We start from the raw sequence: 19,615 nt of genomic DNA on the forward strand, positions 1-19,615 counted from the left end.
TTGTGCCCTCAGGATTCAAATTCTCAAGAGATTTACGTGACATTCTGTTGACGTAGATTCATTCTCCCTGTATGCCTTTGTATGCAAATTGGCCCAAATCATTTTTAACCTTGAAAGATAAAATTGAGTCTGATAAAAACGCAGAACGAATTTTAAGCAAACCTGTCATTACAAGTTTAATATACAGGCACCAAGCGGTCTCTGCATGTAGTATAGCTTATTTATCAGAGGACCTTTAAAATGACCCCATAGCAGAAATGGATATGGAGGCTGCCATATACTAAACAATAACAATTGCCTGGCTGTCCAGCTGAACCTCTGTAAGCCACTGGCACAGAATGAATATGCAGATGCGTTTCTCTGACTAAATTTTGACCGCACATGCCTATTTCAGGTGTACGATTTGAACACTGCTAAAGCAAAAAAAAATAATTACAAATTTTTAGCCAGCCATTTATAGATGTGTAAAAGGTAATAGCCTCCATATCCCTTTCACTAGGGGCTAACTGTTTGGTATATCAATAGGCATAGCATCCAAGATTATCACTGCACCTGACAAATGCTAGTGTGGCCGGAAATGTGTGTTAAAGGACAACTGAAGTGAGAGGGATATGGAGGCTGCCAGATTTATTTCCTTTTAAACAATACTATTTGCCTGGCATCCTACTGATCTATTTGGTGGCAGTAGTGTCTAAATCACACCAGAAACAAGCATGCAGCCAATCTTATCAGATCTGACAATAATGTCATAAACACCTGATATGCCGCATGCTTGTTCAAGGTCTATTGCTGAGAGTATCAGAGGCAGAGGATCAGCAGGCCTGCCAGGTAACTGGTATTGCTTAAAGGTAAATAAATATGGCAGCCTCCATAGCCCTCTCGCTTCAGTTGTCCTTAAAGTGGCAGAGAAACATTGCTTAGGGTCATAATGAAGAAGACTAAGTCAACAGCTGCAAAAGTGACTGCTGAGCTGAATACCATGCTCACAAACCCTATCAGCACCAAAACCGTATAAAGGGAACTCCACAAGCAAAGTTTTCATAGATGAGCTGCTGGTACAAAACCACTCATTAGTGATGCAGAGGAGACAGTGATGCCAAAGTCCTCTAACCTGGACTATCAATCAGTGGAAAAAAAAGGTCAGAGGAGTCTAGCGTTACATTACCGAATTCTGCCCAAATATGCCTGGATAACACCATCCAAAGTTCATGATCCAGAGATTGTTTGCTACCTATAGTGAAACAGGGTGGAGGCTAAGTCATGGTATGAGCAGTTATATCATGGTTTTCTGGTGGATCCATCATTACCGTCATGTCACTGGCAACTACTATGTGACCATTTTGAGTGACCAGGTTCATCCCATGATGCAAAGTTTGTTTCTTGATGGTGATGCTGTTTATCGACATGATAAATCCCCTGTTCACATTGCTCTCATCATCTAGGACCGGTTTTCTGATCACCAAGATGAGGTTTCACATCTACGATGGCCTCCACACCGTCCTCCAACCTCAAAATGATTGAGCCCTTGTGGTTAGTGTTGGAGACAAATGTTGGAGCACGCTATCAGCCATCATTATAATAACTTGGCAATGTTTTGCCTTGACTATTGCACCATCTTTATCTTTGTGTGAGTCAGATCCTTCATTTACTTGATGGATCGCCAGCTGCAACTGGTACTTTTCGCTAGAAAAAAGTACTGCTTCTTAACCACTTCATTCCTTCTTTCATCTAAGGAATATTGCAAGGATTAAACACCTAATTCCTTAAGAGGATCTTCCAACTCTAGTTCATGCCTTCGTCACATCAAGGTTAGACTACTGCAACGTCCTCTACACAGGCCTGCATAAGAAAGACTTACTCCGCCTGCAATTAGTACAGAATGTCGCCGCAAGGCGAGCCAACCCCGCCATTGCCACATAACGCCAACCCTGTGCTCACTTCACTGGCTACCGATAAAATGGAGAATTCTGTTTAAGATTGGCTTACTGACATTCAAATCCTTGCACAATCTAGGCCCTGGATACCTGAAGGACTTGTTGCAACTGCATCACCCCCCCCCCCCACAATCTTAGATCAAAAGGACGTAACACCTTGGTCACCCGCAGAGTCCACCTCAAAACCTTTGGAGACAGAGCCTTTTGTCATGCTACCCCTACACTTCGGAACTCCCTGCCACACCCAATCAGGACAGCTCCATCCCTGGAAGCATTTAAGGCTAAACTGAAAACCTAACTCTTCAGTCTGGCATTCATGAACATCTGACTATCTCCTCTGTAACACAACCCAGCCTGCAACCCTGTATTAATCTGAGACACAACTATGCGCTTTGAGTCCTATGGGAGAAAAGCGCTTTACAAATGTTATTGTATTGTATTCTTCCAAATATTTTCTGGTGCAGTGTGGTAAACCAGGTAAACTATAATCATCTGGAAGACTTTTGCTTACCTGAAGTGCAACAAATTGGATAATGCACGCCACCATATACTGCGGCACTTCTATACACTTACGAATGTAAAATTCACTTCTCTATCAAGTCTGACATATTCCTGATGAGTTAGATTCCTATAGGCAGTGGCAGTGTTAGAGAGTCTTGTCCAAGATCTCCTACTGAATAGGTGCTGGCTTACTGAACAGGAAGTGCTGAGATTTGAACCCTGGTCTCCTGTGTCAGAGGTAGAGCCCTTAACCAGTGCACTATCCAGCCACCACAAGGAGGATATTGTCTACGAAATAGGAAGGAGTATAGTAATACACACGGTGAGGCCTCCAAAAAAAGGTACTGGCCCACATAGCAAGCCATCCTGTATAGCCCGTGGCACACCAAAGTGTTAACCTGTGAAAACAATTGTTTGGTTAGTTCAGAAAGCTCAATGACTGCGTAGGGGAAATATAGGCTTCCCAGGTGGTGGCACTTGGCCGTGCTACAAGTGCTTAAAGAGACTTTCCTGTGACTGGTTTTAATCAACATTTTAATAAATACAGTTTCATGCCATAAAGAGTTTGTTCTGTCTGAGGTCATTGGAGATGGTTTGAAGGGTTGTTCTGAGAAGAATGGGTCCGAGAAAGTATGAGGAAAAAGGGCCATAACTGATAAAAGGCAAGGGGGTGGCAAAAACTTCAAAAAGGAGGGATGGGGGAGAAGGGGGTCTTATAGTTTGGGCTCTCGATGTTTGAAAAATTCTCCTGCTATTTGAGTGAATCACATGGGGGATTTAGGCATGTTGGTGGAAGGAGTTTTTTGTATCGAAAAGCACAGAGGAAGATTTGGTTGCAAAAAATACGCGCACACACACACACACACACACACACACACACACGATATGGATGCTGTTGTGTGCATCAGGAATTAAAGAACCGATTGTTTAATGGCATATCATATTTCTATAGGGTTCTAGCACAGGTACTTTATTCAATTCAATGAAGTTGACTATTTGGATGAATTGATTTTTGTGCATAATTTTTTATATAGTTGTATCATCACAGCAAGTATGAGTTTGAATATAGCGGTAGGGATTTTGCACATATTGGATCAAACTTCAAGGATACCTGAGACAAACTGCTTTGTAGAAACAGAGGATCCAGGCATGTAGGTGCAGGAATCCTCATGCCTGCTCCTCCCCCCTTCCCCTTGTAAAAGCCCCTGTAAGTGTTCAAGCCTGTCAGGTTGCACACTACTGTGTAAGGGCTGGCCTGGTGGTGTGCATCCTTTATCACGCTCCCGTGGCCAAAAGCACTTTACAATTGCACACTACGTAACATAGACTTGCTCCACCAGGCCATTGCTTGCACAGTAGTGCATGACTTGGCTACGACTTGGTGCTGTTACAATGGAGGGGGAGGTAAATGGCGGAGTGGTGGGCATGAGGACTCCTGTGCATACAGTACATGCCTGGAACCTCCTTTTTCAACAAAGCAATTTGCCTCAGGTGTATACAGACCAATATTGTAACAAACCGGACGTATGCGCACTGGTGGTTTTTATCCAATCATAGCTTATTTACCACTAATTCCTAGTCTACTTTTCCCTCATTTTTAACCAACCGTATTCTGTTAAATTTGTCAGCTGTACTTATTCTGTATAATAGTTGTACTTTATGTTGTGTCCTACAATTCTTTTGCTTGAGAGTTCATTGGAGGTAACATGGCACAAGAGCTATTTGCTCACTTTGTGGTTGCTGCTACAAAGAAATAGGACAGCTTTATTTGACATTATAGTTTTTTTTCCGTTAAACACAATCACAGGACAGTTTGCCAAAGCTGTCTTGCAGAACAGGGTCATGCATAATCTGCTCAGCATCTGGTGTACTAAGAGTTCATTAGAAATTAAAGAAAACACGGCAATCTGCTCACCCTGGTTTCCTGTTAGTTCGTGCAAATGACTTACTAAAAGACAAATGCAGCTTTGAAGCTACACTGTGCATTTAAACACTGATTCAGGCACATGAAAATTAAAGGGAAAATAGCCCAATAAGAAAATCGGTTGCATTTAAATAACACAAAAAAACTTATCTGCTGAGATTTTCATGGAATCCTGTACTTTTATATCTTTTATATTGGTATTAAAGTTTAAAATCTTGGTTTTGATGTAGTCATACATCAGGCGACTTGGTGGCCGATCGACCAGTCAATTATTATAATTGGAATCTGATGGAAATCTGTGCCAAGTGCACTGAAATTGGGCTGAAATTGGTTGCATTAATTGATCGGACATGTTCCAAAATGTGGGGACAATTTGCTTGATCGTGTGTGGTGGTAAGGGCGAGCGATATTGGAACGAGCAACAAATGTGACAAGACCTCCGCCGCTGTTCCCCTACCGTGTAGTGTCATGCCCAGTGCTCTATACATTACCTGTCCGTGGCTGCCACTTGTCCTCCGCTGACTCCGGGCGAACTCCTTGTTACATACACACGCCCACGTGGTTGCCAAGTAACGGGACGCATGTGTGACCTCACACGCCCGCATATACAGTACGCTGACAGCTATGTGGGGCACGTGTATGGAACAAGGAGTGCACCTGGAGTCAGCGGAGGACAGGTAGTGTATAGCGCACTGGGCACCGGGGGGCTCATTACACATTAGGGGGACAGCGGCAGCGAGGCGGTGGATGCGCTGCTCACACCTGAATCCAAATTAATTTCAGCATGAAATTGATCAGGAATCGGCCTGCGGTGTATGGGCAGCTGACAGATCTTTCTAATCAGATTTGATTAGAGAGAGATGTGTCTGTTGGTGGCATCTGCCCATCAGTGCTACATGTATGGCTACCTTTAGAGTAAAGCTGGTCATACACTTACAGATTTCCAACCAATGTTCTAAAACAATTGATTCCTTTCTGAAATAAATTCAGAAGGAATAGATTCCTACCACACACGGCACATCAATTTTTAATAGATTCTACCAGTGAATCTACTGAAAATTGATCGATCTGTAGAGTTGCAGTGTTTCGATACAGTGCAAATCTGTATTCATTGGGCCAATGCTCTTGCCCCGCCCCCGATTGTTTAAAATTTTCCATCCTGTCCAATCGCTACTTTCAATCGATCTTTAGTCCTCATCGATCAGAAATTGATCTGACATTTTGGGTCATCGATTCCCAGCAGATGAATTGAATCTGCAAGGAATTGAATGAGAAAATTGGTGTATGGCCTCCTTTAGGTGCACATGGGATTAACTAGGAGAGAAATGTCAGTGCCGGTATCCCTGAATGGCTGAGATATTTGTGTCAGATACCAATATAACAAGAACAGATCTATTTACAGAATGATGAACTGTTACCTTAACCACAAATCTTCAATGCCATGTTTGAGTGTAAATGATAGTACTGTGTATGCAACCTGCACATGTTTAGGAGATGGATGTATTCATGAAAAATGTAATTTTCCTAGTCTCATCAGTACTACTTTATTTCCACAGAATCTGAATCATTCATACAGCAGCATTTTCAGTAACTACAGGAACTTTGTTGGTCCACCTCACTTTAAAGTGATCTGCCGTCTCCTTGGGTATCAGGGTATTGCAGTGGTGATGGAGGAATTGTTGAAAGTTGTGAAAAGCCTGGTGAGTATCCTGTGCATAATAAATGAATGGCCTTTGTAATGGCAACCTTTGCTTTAACCAATATGTCTAAAGGATTCATCCTTCTCTAGCTAAAGACTAGTATAGGCAATTACTTACAAAAAAAAATCCTGTTGTATTGTGAGGAAAATGTATTTATACTTCCAAGTGATGTATGACAATGAGTAGAATGTGTATTTATAGCACATGGCTGCACAATAATTACTGTTACTTACAAGGTAAGTAAGGAGTTGTTACGTAAGGAGTGCGAAGGCTGAGTTCACACAAAAGGTGAACAGATGCGTTCCAATCCTGTCAGTTTGCATTAGTTTTGTATTCGTTTTTAATGGATGGGTTCACATATAAAAAGGTGTACAGTTCTGTTCCAGTTCTGTCAGTTTTTTTTTTTAATCAGTTTTCTTTGGCTATGTTCACACACAAAGTGTAATGCTACATTCCTGTCAGGAAAAACGAATAGAAAACTGATGCAAAACTGACAGGATTGTAACGGTACTGTACAGATTTGTGTGAACCCAGCCAAATTGTCTTTTTGGCACCCTTTACTTGTTCTACAACAGCCCAGCCCGTGGTTGCACATGGCCATCTGTTCAGCTGTGTCACCCCTGCACTAAAGTCATTAATGTAATAGCGGTAGATTAAAATCCTTTCTTGGTTGTGTGATAGTTGAAGTGATTCACTATGCAGATTTTTGATATACATTTAGTTTGTACACTAAAGAGTTTGGCGCAAGCTGCCAGTAGTAGTAATATTGGTAATTTATTATTATTAATGATATGCTATTTAACATTTTGCTTTCTTACATCGATAATCCTAACCCATGCTTCTGCAGTAACTCCCCTATTCACTTCTCACACTAACTCTCCTATTCTCAAAACCCAACACTAACATCACTGCTGCTCCAACCAACACTGACCTCACTGCTGCTCCAACCAACACTGACCTCACTGCTGCTCCAACCAACACTGACCTCACTGCTGCTCCAACCAACACTGACCTCACTGCTGCTCCAACCAACACTGACCTCACTGCTGCTCCAACCAACACTGACCTCACTGCCGCTCCAACCAACACTGACCTCACTGCCGCTCCAACCAACACTGACCTCACTGCCGCTCCAACCAACACTGACCTCACTGCCGCTCCAACCAACACTGACCTCACTGCCGCTCCAACCAACACTGACCTCACTGCCGCTCCAACCAACACTGACCTCACTGCCGCTCCAACCAACACTGACCTCACTGCCGCTCCAACCAACACTGACCTCACTGCCGCTCCAACCAACACTGACCTCACTGCCGCTCCAACCAACACTGACCTCACTGCCGCTCCAACCAACACTGACCTCACTGCCGCTCCAACCAACACTGACCTCACTGCCGCTCCAACCAACACTGACCTCACTGCCGCTCCAACCAACACTGACCTCACTGCCGCTCCAACCAACACTGACCTCACTGCCGCTCCAACCAACACTGACCTCACTGCCGCTCCAACCAACACTGACCTCACTGACCTCACTGCCTCTACACCCAACACTGACCTCACTGACCTCACTGCCTCTACACTCAACACTAACCTCACTGACCTCACTGCCTCTACACTCAACACTAACCTCACTGACCTCACTGCCTCTACACCCAACACTAACCTCACTGACCTCACTGCCTCTACACCCAACACTAACCTCACTGACCTCACTGCCTCTACACTCAACACTAACCTCACTGACCTCACTGCCTCTACACTCAACACTATCCTCGCACCCCTTACTGCCGCTATTCTTACCAATCCATGGTGACCACTGCAGGCTGTTACTGCTGAGCGTGGCCGATGCTGCTTTGGTCAAAAATCATTATTTCGAAACTTCTAGAATAAAAAGTGAAAAAAAATGCACAGTTTGAGTTTTATTCTCAACTGATGATTAAAAAAACAACAAATGTTTATTCCATGACAATGGTATTTTCTACAGTTCCACATACACATGGCAGATGTAAATCGGCTGACGCAGCCTTATAACTACCACCTCGGCTGAGAATCTAGCTTGTGTACAGCAACCCCTGATGCACCCCCCAACTGCTTGGCCAGCAATCTGTCCTGGATGATTACTTCAGCTTAACAACAGGAGCTAATATTGTTGTTCCCCACGTTCCCTGAATGTATTCACTCCTACGCCGTGCTTTACTTGTTCAGGATTCTGCACAGGTAAAGCACTGACTGAGAACAGCATTCTGTACTTGAGAAAATGGCAGATATCTACTGTGGGTAATAAACAATACTAGTCATTTAGGCCCATTTCAAAAAATGGCCGCTAGACTGATATCCAGCATGGCCTCCACCCGCGCATTCACATCCACCTGCGTGGCAATGGCCGCAGCTCCATGCCTGCACACCCCCGTGTCTGACATAGATGCAGATTCCTGGGCCTTTAATAGGTAGGATTTAGATGATTGACCAGTTCTCATGTTTACTGAACAAATGTTATGCTGAAGAGGTTTGGCTGTGTAAGGTGCCCACTAATGAGCCAGTCATTTTTTTTTATGTCCAATCTTACCATTTTTATGTAATATAGGGGACTGTCTAAAGTATCATTCAATATATTCACTAAGTTTACCCTACTATTACATACATTTGGTAAGATTGGCCAAAAGATTGGATCATTAGTGGCCACCATTAGATTGTGCTTTTGGTTGCAGAGAAGAAATGTGGAATGTGAATATACTTGTAAGCTGCCGCTGTTGTATAGTGGTTTGTCTAACAGTACCTGTATTACTTGTAGCTACAAGGCACCATCCTGCAGTATGTGAATACATTGATGGAAGTGATGCCCAAGATCTGCCGGCTGCCTAGACATGAGTATGGATCCCCAGGTTTGTACTCCTTAAGGTTTGACAAAGGCTCTGTTCAGCAGAGAACATGGTGCTCTTCCCCTGCACATTATAATGGAAAAACTAGTATTGTAAAATCACAAACTCCTGCTCCAGTTTAGAGGACCTGCCACCTGTATCAGTGGGGGTGACATACATAACCGGCTTCCAGCGGCAGAAATACTAAATACTGTGACTAAGATATAAACCTGTTCAGCACTTGTGCCTACACAATCTATGAATAAATTGTGATTAGAGCTTTAATTTTACTGAGTGTAACCTGGCCTTAATCAGTGTAATGCCTGGTACACTCCATGTAATTTCCTGTCAGATTGACTGGTCGAATTGATAACTTCTGACAGGTCCGATCTGATTTTCGATAATTTCTCTGATCGATTTTGTGCAGAAGTGATCGGAAAATTGATCAGAAAAACAATCGGAAGATCGGACCTGTCGGAAATGATCACTTCGACCCGTAAATCTGACAAGAAATCGCATGGCGTGTACCAGGCATATTTATGGTATGGTAGCGAAGTCAAAATGACCTTCAGCACACTCAAGCAAATCCTCATGTGAATCCATTCACAAAAATCATGCAGCAATCAATGCTGTCGCATGAGGATTTGCATGAGTGTGTGGAGGTTCATTTTGACTTTGCTGTTTTGCTTGCCACACACTTTCCAGCAGCTCCCTATTCCATCTGCAAGTGTTTTAATGTCCTAGCGTGAGGTGAAGAGTCTGGATTTTTGTTTTGTTTATATGTATGATATGAGAAGGTGTAACACAAGTAGTGGACAATTGACAGTGTTAAATAGAAGTAACACTGCTACATCCAGGCAAATTTACTGAATCTTTTCAAATTGAAATGGAAAGAAATTTCATTACAAAATGCATGAAAAAACAGTGTAGAGCAGTAACACTGCATAAAAGCTACAACTGTGAAAGGTTTGTGGAGCAGGTTGAGATACAGTACCTTTATCATGAATTTTGACGTGGATTAGATCTATTTGCAAGAGCCAGGGAAGAGTTCCATAGATAAAATACATTTTAGCTGCCATCTCAAATATGTCCTAATTGTCTAACCTATGTTGGAAATTATCTATCTGGCAGGTAAATCTAACAGAAAATCTTACAGAAAATTGTATGCTGTGTACTAGGCAGAAAGCTCACGTGTTTACACTAGGATCATGATTTTTCCAGGAATCCTATCAATCGTTGTCTATCACAATCACTTCCCGTCTAGTGTCTATAACAGTCAGTTATCTCTTGTCCCTGTTTACTAGCTTGTTCCATGATTTCACTCCTTTTGAAACGATAATAGTTTTACCCACAGAAGAGGTGAAAAATGTGCGTGCAGCTATCTTGCCCTTTTCTGTTTCCTATTCTGAAAGGATCCCTAAGACGGCAGTTAATAAAAGTTTTATACATACCTGGGGCTTCCTCCACGCTGATCACTCTCTTGCCGCTGTCCTCCACCTCCTGGATTGTTCGGTAGATGCCCTGTTATCTTCGGCCAGTCGGGGCATGCTGTGCATGCACGGCTCAGCCGCACACGTGCCTCCCGCTGAAGCTGCACAGTCCGTAGAACGCTTCCAGCTGCAGGAGTGCAATGGGGGATCGCGGGCAGACTGGCCGGGGCATCTGCCGAACAATCCAGGAGAGGACAGCGGCGAGGGCGTGATCAGCATGTAGGTGGCTGGAGGAAGCCCTGTGTATGTATAAAAATGTTATAAACTGTTGTCTCAGGTACACTTTAATGAATTTGTATAGGGGTTTCTTAAAGGGGAACTGAAGTAAGAGGTATACGGAGGCTGCCATATTTATTTCCTTTTAATCAATACCAGTTGCCTGACAGCCCTGCTGATCCTCTGCCTCTAATACTATTAGCCATAGCCCCTGAACAAGCATGCAGCAGATCAGGTGTTTCTGACTTTAAAGTCAGATCTGACAAGACTAGCTGCATGCTTATTTCTGGTGTTATTCAGATACTACTGCAGAGAAATAGACCAGCAGGGCTGCCAGGCAACTGGTATTGATTAAAAGGAAATAAATATGGCAGCCTCCATATACCTCTTACTTCAGTTCCCCTTTAAATACTGAATGTTGTTTGAAAGGAAATGTGCAACAATACAAAGCAATCAAAACTCTTAACTAAGATCCAACTGTAGAAACCTTACCCCTTATGGCCTATTTCCACTGGGGTGCCGCGTCTGTTTCCAAATCATATGCCGCACTGGTGCTTATGCAAAGTCCCACCCAAATCGCTAAAGCAGTGCCATCCAAGGCTATAGGGATTCTAATATGTGCTGCGGTAAACTGCAGCATGCTGTCCGAATCACATGCGATACAAATGGCAAGCCTATTGATGGAATAGGCAGCGCTTCTCTGCTCTAATTGCTTGAGGGGAAAGGCTGCGGAAACGGGTCCTTATACCATACATATTGCACAGACCCTCAGTAAAAGTAATAAGCAGGAAGGTTGAATGATCTGTATGAATAACCTGTTACATACAAAGTAATCCAGTCTCTAATACTGTTCAATTGTCCAAAATATGAGTTTGGAGTATGCTAATGTCTGCTTAAATTAGCTACTGCTAGATGTCAAGTGGGCGGCAGCAGCAGTAAACTAGAAGTTCAGAACATGATATTCTCCACTAAGCAGCGGTATATTATCCAGAGCAGTCAATCAATATAAGTTCACAGTCAATAGACTCTGAAAGCAGATCTCAACCAGAGCGTGGGCAGATGTTACATATTCCAGTCACATGCTGCTGATCACAGTTTGCTGCTGAGCAAACACTTTACATGTGCTGTGCCTCGGTTCTCATTCTGATATCACTCCTGTGGTGGTTTTTAAGGCCAGTTTTCATATATTTGTTGTTTTTCGGGAATATCAGAAATACACAGCTGAAATGTGTCATCTGTTGTGTGAGCTCTTCACTGGGGATTTGTGAGCTGGAGATGGGGCTGAGGTCTTAATCCGCTGTGCTAATCCTGTGCGTTTCTGGATATATTTTGCATAGGGCAGGAATGATACTCTGCAGAGATCATAAAACCATACAGGAGGCGGCTCGGTCTGTGGCCAGAAGCTTAATTTAGGATACATGACCGGCACATATTGGAGAGTAAATCAGTAAAAGCTACCAAGCAGTTCACGCCTTTATTCACAGGGACAATAGACAGACTGAAAACTGTTTAATCAGTAATTTAACCACTTCAGTTGTTGCCAATGTTTGAAAACCATACACAATACTGGCTATTGACAGCATCAGTTTTTGGTCAGCTGGCACTGTAAGCCTCATACACATGCTGGAGAATTGTCGTCTGACAAATGGTAGATCCCTGCCATGCAGCCTGTTCTCTCCAGTGGAAAGGGGGAAGACGAGCAAGAGGCACCTCCACACATAAAATATAATAGTAGTTGGCTGAATATTCTCCAAGTAGATCACAGAAAATGAGGACAGTGTGGGAGGACACATCATTGCTAGATTTTGTTTTACCCGGGGCAATCATGAATGATCGTGTTGGCAGGGAAAATCTAGTTGGTGTAGTGCAATTATGCCTATTGAACTGTGTAGACCACACTTCAAATCTGGGCCAGTGCAATATCTGCATGGAGGTTTGTATGGTCTTACCCATGTTTGCTTGTGTTTCCACCGTGTACTTTCCTCCTAAGTTTCCTCCTACATCCCAAAAAAATTGAGATAAATTAAATGGCTTCTAAATAGCCTTAGACTGAGTGTGGTAGGGATTAAATTGTGAGCCCCTTTGTGGGGCAGTTAAGCTTGGTACACATATAAGAAGACTGTCGCCAGGCAGGGATCTGCACTTGATCCCTCTGGTGACAGTGCAGGGTTGAGGTTGTATACACGCTTGCCACGCGTTCTGTTATGTGGAGAGGATACGTGCTGAAGGAATGGTGCTGGATGGAGCTTCACAGAGCAGCCAGCGTGAGTAGAGAGAATAATGCTCTAGGCCAGCGCTTGGCTGATCTGCCAGGTGGATCAGGGGCAGCTGTTTGTGCTACATTCTCGTCAGGGGCAATATGCAAGGACCTCAGGCAGGACATAGATGGGCACACTAACTGCACAGCAGTGCATTGTTTTGACCACAGTGCAGAGCTGTCCCATTTAGCATAGTTGAATGGGGCAGCTCTACAAGAAAAAAAGAATGCAGGTGATGTGTTTGTGCATAAATGCACTGCAGCCTGCATTGCTGGGGGAAGTGCAGTGTTGGCAAGACTGTACACTGTGTAAAGCAGTGTTCCCCAGCTCTGTCCTCAAGGCTCACCAACACTGCATGTTTTGTATAATGCTGGATACACACCATGCGTTTCCGCGTCGAATGCGTCCGTCGATGCGCGTCGATTTGATTATTTCCGAGCATTTCCGAACGCATTTCGATGATTTTTAGGTCGATTGCCATGTAAAGTATGGCAAATTGACCTAACGATCCATCAAAGCTTGAATCGGACTTGTCGGAAATAATCGAACCGATGCGTATCGACGGGCGCATCGAACGCGGAAACGCATGGTGTGTATCCAGCATAAAGCCACTGAGGTAATCCGCTCTGCTGTAATGCTACAACACTAATTACGCTACCTGTGATTGTGTTATCAAGCAAAACATGTACTGTTAGGGCTCGTTTCCACTATCGCGAATCCGCATGCAATGCAAGTGGATGGGTCTGTTTCCACTGTAGCGTTGTTGAGGTGCGTTTTTTTTCAGCGGTGAAAAACGCACAAAAGAGCTGCAGAATTCGCCTGCGAGTGGAATGCATGCAAATCGCATGTGAATCGCATACAATGTATTTAATAGGGAAATTGCATGCGATTTCCCCATGCGTTTTTTGCCACGAATTCGCATAGGTACCAATGTAAATTCACACAGGCAGTGACATGGTTAAAATCGCATATACCCTCACCTATGCGAATTCGCATGCAAATTTGCGGCACAAAACGCATGGGGAATCGCATCCGCATGCAATTTCATCGGCGGTGGAATCCAGGCGATTCCGCACCGCAATAATGGAAACGAGCCCTTAGTGGGCCCTGAGGAACTCTGGTGTAAAGCACCTCAGGACAACTAAGCCATCTCTGGGCAGACCTTTCATAGCATAAAGCAAGCTATTACCTGTCAGGTGTGGTGGGAGAAACTCCTCCCTGCTCCATAACTTAACAGCATGTCTTAGCTGTGTATGAGGGACACCAGACTCTCGGAAGACATCATTTCCGCTTCAGCTCAGGTCACAGGTCACAACAGCATACTTCCGTTCGGATGTCCTCAAATATTGCGAAAATCTGCATATGGATGGATATGACTCAAAAGTCAATACAGAGCACCAGAAATTACGGACAAACTCAAAGCAAGTGGACAAAATTGAGGAAAAAAGTCCAAACATGGAAAATGTTCTAAATAAAGGGGGACACCAATATTGGGAGCTAAATTTAAAGGAGGCTTGGACACAAAAAAAATCTTAAAAAATGATTGAATTAATAAACTAGCAGGAAGAGCTTGCCGTACAGTACAGAATTGTCAGAATGCACATATATATGTAAACTACATTCATTTCTCTCAAAACCTTAAAGGGAAGGTTCAAGCAAAATAAAAAAATGTGTTTCACTTACCTGGGGCTTCTGCCAGCCCCATGCAGCCATCCTGTGCCTTCGTAGTCTCTCACTGCTGCTCCAGTCCCCCGCTGGCAGCTTTCTGACCTCGGAGGTCGGCGGGACGCATTGCGTACATTTTTACGCATTCCCGCTAGTGCAGGAACATTAACACATACATTTTTACGCATTACTGGTTTAATGCGTAAATTTTTACGCATTAAACCAGTAATGCGTAAAAATGTATGTGTTAATGTTCCTGCATTAGCGGGAATGCGTAAAAATGTACGCAATGCGTCCCGCCGACCTCCGAGGTCAGAAAGCTGCCAGCGGGGGACTGGAGCAGCAGTGAGAGACTACGAGGGCACAGGATGGCTGCATGGAGCTGGCAGAAGCCCCAGGTAAGTGAAACACATTTTTTTATTTTGCTTGGACATTCCCTTTAAGGTGCAAAAAACAAACAGCTACTTGAGATAAATAAAGACCAATCATTACCTAATCTCATTAAGGCCAAAAAGACCTTGTAGTATCAAATTACATTATTCAATAACTTTCTCATCGGAGGAGTCTCTTAAAGTTATTCCTCCCTCTACCATAGCTCCTTACCCATTCCAACCCAAGCAACCTCAAAACTGAAGTCTCCACCATGATGATCCCTGACGTGTTGGATCAACCTGGGGCAACCACTTTCATTGTCCTGACCTACAGAACCTGGAGGTTCTCTCAATATAAATCTAGTCACAAAAGCTCAACATAGCATAAACTGCCATCTTAGACTTAGTTTATAAATTCTTTCATCTTGCAATATTTGCCAAATCTATAAAAGTTTCTACTTGTGTCTATAAAATTACAGCATGAGCAACCACTACAATGATAATTTCCAACCAAAGGGGAGCTATTCAGAGAGTTCCAAGCTGGTTCCCTTTTAAATTCACTTTTTATGAGTATATCCTTTAGGTTTTTCACTCGTAGAGTAGACAGGCGAGGTCCTGATGATTCATCAAATCAGTCTTAAAGCGGAATATAACCCTGCATTTCAACTTTGCTCTAAAACATTATTTACAGCATATTATATGCAAAAAGCATTTTTTTTTTTTTTTTTTTACTAGACCAGCATTGGAAGGGTTAAACACAGAGGTTTTAAGTTCCGTGCAGACGTTCAGATAGTTACATTCTATTTAGTTATATGTATATATTTAGAAATGTTACACACTCTTTGGCTGTCCTCCAACTCCTTCTCGGTGAGAGAGATGAGTCACAATAAACACTTAGATACATTTATGTAAACAAAAAGTATCTAACTCAAGTTCGGATGCGTCTGCAGAAATCTCTAGGGACTTTAAAGCCCTGTGTAACCCTTCCAATGCTGGTCTAGTAAAAAAAAAATGCTGGTTGCATATAATATACTGTAAATAATGTTTTAGAACAAAGTTAAAATGCAGGGTTATATTCCGCTTTAAGACAGATATACCCATATAGATTATTCATGGGGGAATATGATTATGCGCCAAGAGTGGGTGCAGGTGTATTGCAATAACAGTCACTCAATATAACTATATATAATAAGAGCCCTGCCTGGTTCTTTTTCTGCTGGATGGAATACATTTCTTGTAGATGTTCTTTGGTATGTCAGAAACTTCTGCATTGACCTATAAGTGTGGTGCCATCCACTCTGACTGCCATAGCACATACAGTAGGTGTTGATTTCTGAATGTAAAGATAAGCAGTGCTCAATGATCTACTCATTGGATGGACATCTGACGACAGTCATCATATTTTGTACATTGTAAAATAATCAGGTATCTAGATGGCTGATGAAACCACCGTAGTACAACTCTGTTGTCCATGTGCTCCGCAATGAATAAAATGTGGCCATAAGGAGTGATTACACCACTTCTGGTTTCCCTCTTCTCTGTAATTTCATTACATTACTGTTTGTTCCACACTTTGGCTTCAATTCTTCAAGCATTACCGCATTCGGTAATGCTTAAAACAGCTGATTTTTCGAAACATTTTGTAAAATGTCAATTCATCAAGGCTATTACCGCATGGCAAGCAGAAATTGGCGAGCAGAAAGGTAAATTACAGACTTGTGCGGTAAACACCTCAAAACATGGCAGCAAATGTCAATTCATCAAGATTGCAGCATGCGGTAAAGGCTAGTATCATGTTCGATCATTACCGGCAGCTGTGGTATGTGGAAAACAGTGCGGAGACTGTAAGTGAGCCGTGGTTCACGGAAGCAGACCTAACCTATGATTGAGAGGAGCAGAAAGTCAATAGCAACAGCCTCTGTCTCCTGCAAGTCCCTGTGATAGGACATGATGCCTTCTCAGGTGGAACAAGCTTTTCTACCCCCAGGCAGCGAACAGAGAGAGCAGAACAAGAGGTTTCCCCAGGAGCCCTTTAGCCATTTAACCCCTTAATTTTCTGTTTGAAGATGCAGAGGAACTAGCGGGGAAATGACCTAAGCATGGAATGTGTAATGTCTCCTGGAAGTTCTTCTAAGCTGTGGCAATTAAATAAAATGTTAAAGTGAACCTCCAGACTAAAAATCGACTCAGCAGCACTGAAAAGGCTTTGTGTTTCTTTAACAGTTTCACAGCATCAGAACTTTGTTTCTCTTATACAAGCCTCATTTTTAGCTGCACAGAAGAAAACTGCCCGGGCTTTTTTCCCCTGATGCTGTGCAAAGCATGATGGGATTTCTAATTTTGTTGTTCTCGTTCTGCTGTTTTGGTGCAATTTTTTTTTTACATTTTTAATTTGACATTTGAAGCCTAGCGCATGCAGCTGGGAGTGGTAATCAGGACACAGGATAGTTGGAACTGTGTCTCCTGCTCCTTGTCTCCTCCTTTCAACCAAAAAGATGGCTGCCCCCATGACAAAGATGGCAGCCCCCATGAATCACAAACATTTGCCTGTTCTTTTAAAACAGTGTGGGTAAGAGATTATATTACTTATCTATTCTAATTAACATAACTAAAGTAACTTGATGACAGTATGTTTGTTTAAGATGAAGTTCCCCTTTAAGACTAATAGATTCGGAGCGAGCAGAGGCGGTATAACAAAAATGTACATTCTAGAGGGATGTCTGGAATCCCTCTTACTATTGTAATGCCCTCACTGCACGAAACTGCTTGTAACACAGAGACATTCCACACTGCTCTTCTGTTACCGAACGGGTTTTTGTGTATTGAAGTCCATGGTTTCGGTAAATTACCGAACTTCTACCGCACCTGTGAAAATCTTGATGAATTGGCAAAAAAAAGTCTAAAATACTGAATGCGGTATTTTCCTGACTTTGTTTTTTTTCAAACAGCCTTTGATAAATTGAAGAATTTTTCTGTCTGTGAGATATATATGCCCCTGTCAGTAGAGAAAACAAGGCATGTTCTCATGGGTGGTAACATCACAGTATTAAAGAAAATCTATACATATATTTCTAATTGTGCGACATTTGATGTTGCAACACATTACATAGCTTCGAGCCTTGCTTCGTTTTTAGAGGATTTATGTTTCTTTGAGATCATATTGCTGTGATGAGAATATCAGCTTTGTGTGCTGTTGCCTGGCAACCTAAACAAGCTGCAAAAAAGTGTCGTGTTGCCTGGCCCCTCAAAGTGCTAAAGCTATTCTTGTGAAGTGGCAGATGCTACCAGGCACTGTTGACGGTATTTGTTGCTATTATTTTTGTTATTAAATTATATAGTGCTATCATCTCCTACAAAAAACAGGTGAATAATACACCTGTGTGTTACACAACCTACATTTAACAGTAATTTGTAAAGAACGTCTAATAAAGCACATAGCAACTATGGTACATTAAGCAGCAGGGTAATTAACCATTTGGGACTTTTTCTATTTTTAAGAAACTAACCTGTAGGTGTGACTGGCAGCTAGTGATGTAATTGATAATGAGGGACAATAGTGGAGGTGTGAGGATAGGATTAGATGAGTTCAGTATGGATTGGAATGATGGCAGTAAGTAAATTGGTAGACAACAGAAAAGAAGGTTAAAGGTGGCCATACACTGGTCGATTTGCCATCAGATCGACCCAACAGATAGAACCCTCTCTGATCGAATCTGATCAGAGAGGGATCGTATGGCTGCCTTTACTGCAAACAGATTGTGGATCGATTTCAGCATGAAACCAATCACAATCTGTGGTAGTGCTGCCGCTACAACCCCAGCGCATACATTACGTGATCCGGCCGACGCGAGTCCCCCAGTCTCCACTGTCTTCTTCTCCAGAAGGGTTCCGGAACAGCAGGCTTCACTTTTCTGTCCGGGGAAGTTTAAACAGTAGAGGGCGCTCTACTGTTTAAACTTCCTGCTGGGACAGGAAGTTCAGTGAAGCTGCAGCCCTGGAGCCCAGCGGAGAAGAGACAGCAGTGACCGGGGTACTCGCGCCGGCCGGAGCAGGTAATGTATTGCTGCTGTATTGCGTCAGTCGTCGGGCATTCGAACGCCGCTATCGACGCACTACCAACCCACCGGCAATCTAGCAAAATCTTCCGCACAGACGGAATCGACGGGAACGATTGATTTCGGACAGAAATCAATCGTTCTGTCAGCGTTTGCGCAACGATTTCACAGCAGATTCGATCACAGTGATTGAATCTGCTGTATATCGGTGGGAAAATCGTTAGCTGTATGGGCCCCTTAACCTTCCTGGCGGTAAGCCCGAGCTGGGCTATGCCGCGCAAGAGGATTTCTCAGGCCCTGCTGGGCCGATTTGCATATTTTTTTTTTTTTTTGCAACACGCTGCGTGTTGCACTTTGCTAGCTGCGTGTGCATTCCGATCGACCTGTACACACTGGTGCGATGCGCTTTTTCTGTTCTCATGAAGGCTTGCAATTTAAAAATTGCATGAGTTTTTTTAAAAACGCAGCGCAAGCGCAGCATTGTGTACAGGCCCAGGGTTTACCTACCCCATCTGCTCAGTATTCAACATCTGCTGATCCTCATTCTACATGGAGGTGGTAAAATTGGTCAGCATTGGCCAATCATAATTGAAAGTGTGTACCAGGCTTTACACCTATCATGGGGAGAGAAAATAAG

At 43.1% G+C, this 19,615-nt stretch overlaps 1 protein-coding gene and 1 long non-coding RNA gene across 3 annotated transcripts in view; one reads left to right on the forward strand and one right to left on the reverse strand.

Moving 5' to 3' along the window:
- CYFIP1 (cytoplasmic FMR1 interacting protein 1) overlaps nucleotides 1–19,615 on the forward strand; it is a 123,542-nt gene that overhangs the window by 78,168 nt on the left and 25,759 nt on the right. For both annotated transcript variants that reach the window (XM_068268129.1, XM_068268128.1), the window contains exons 24-25: nucleotides 5,916–6,059; nucleotides 8,857–8,947. In XM_068268129.1, the coding sequence (XP_068124230.1) occupies nucleotides 5,916–6,059; nucleotides 8,857–8,947 (235 nt within the window). The remainder of the gene's footprint in view (nucleotides 1–5,915; nucleotides 6,060–8,856; nucleotides 8,948–19,615) is intronic.
- Nucleotides 7,888–18,102, reverse strand: LOC137546110 (uncharacterized). The gene is made up of 3 exons (XR_011026178.1): nucleotides 18,030–18,102; nucleotides 14,077–14,243; nucleotides 7,888–7,946 (listed from the first exon to the last, which is right to left on the reverse strand). It is a non-coding gene; the product is annotated as an uncharacterized lncRNA (long non-coding RNA).

The sequence above is a fragment of the Hyperolius riggenbachi genome, chromosome 2 (genome assembly GCF_040937935.1).
Source record: "Hyperolius riggenbachi isolate aHypRig1 chromosome 2, aHypRig1.pri, whole genome shotgun sequence".
NCBI classification, from domain to species: domain Eukaryota; kingdom Metazoa; phylum Chordata; class Amphibia; order Anura; family Hyperoliidae; genus Hyperolius; species Hyperolius riggenbachi.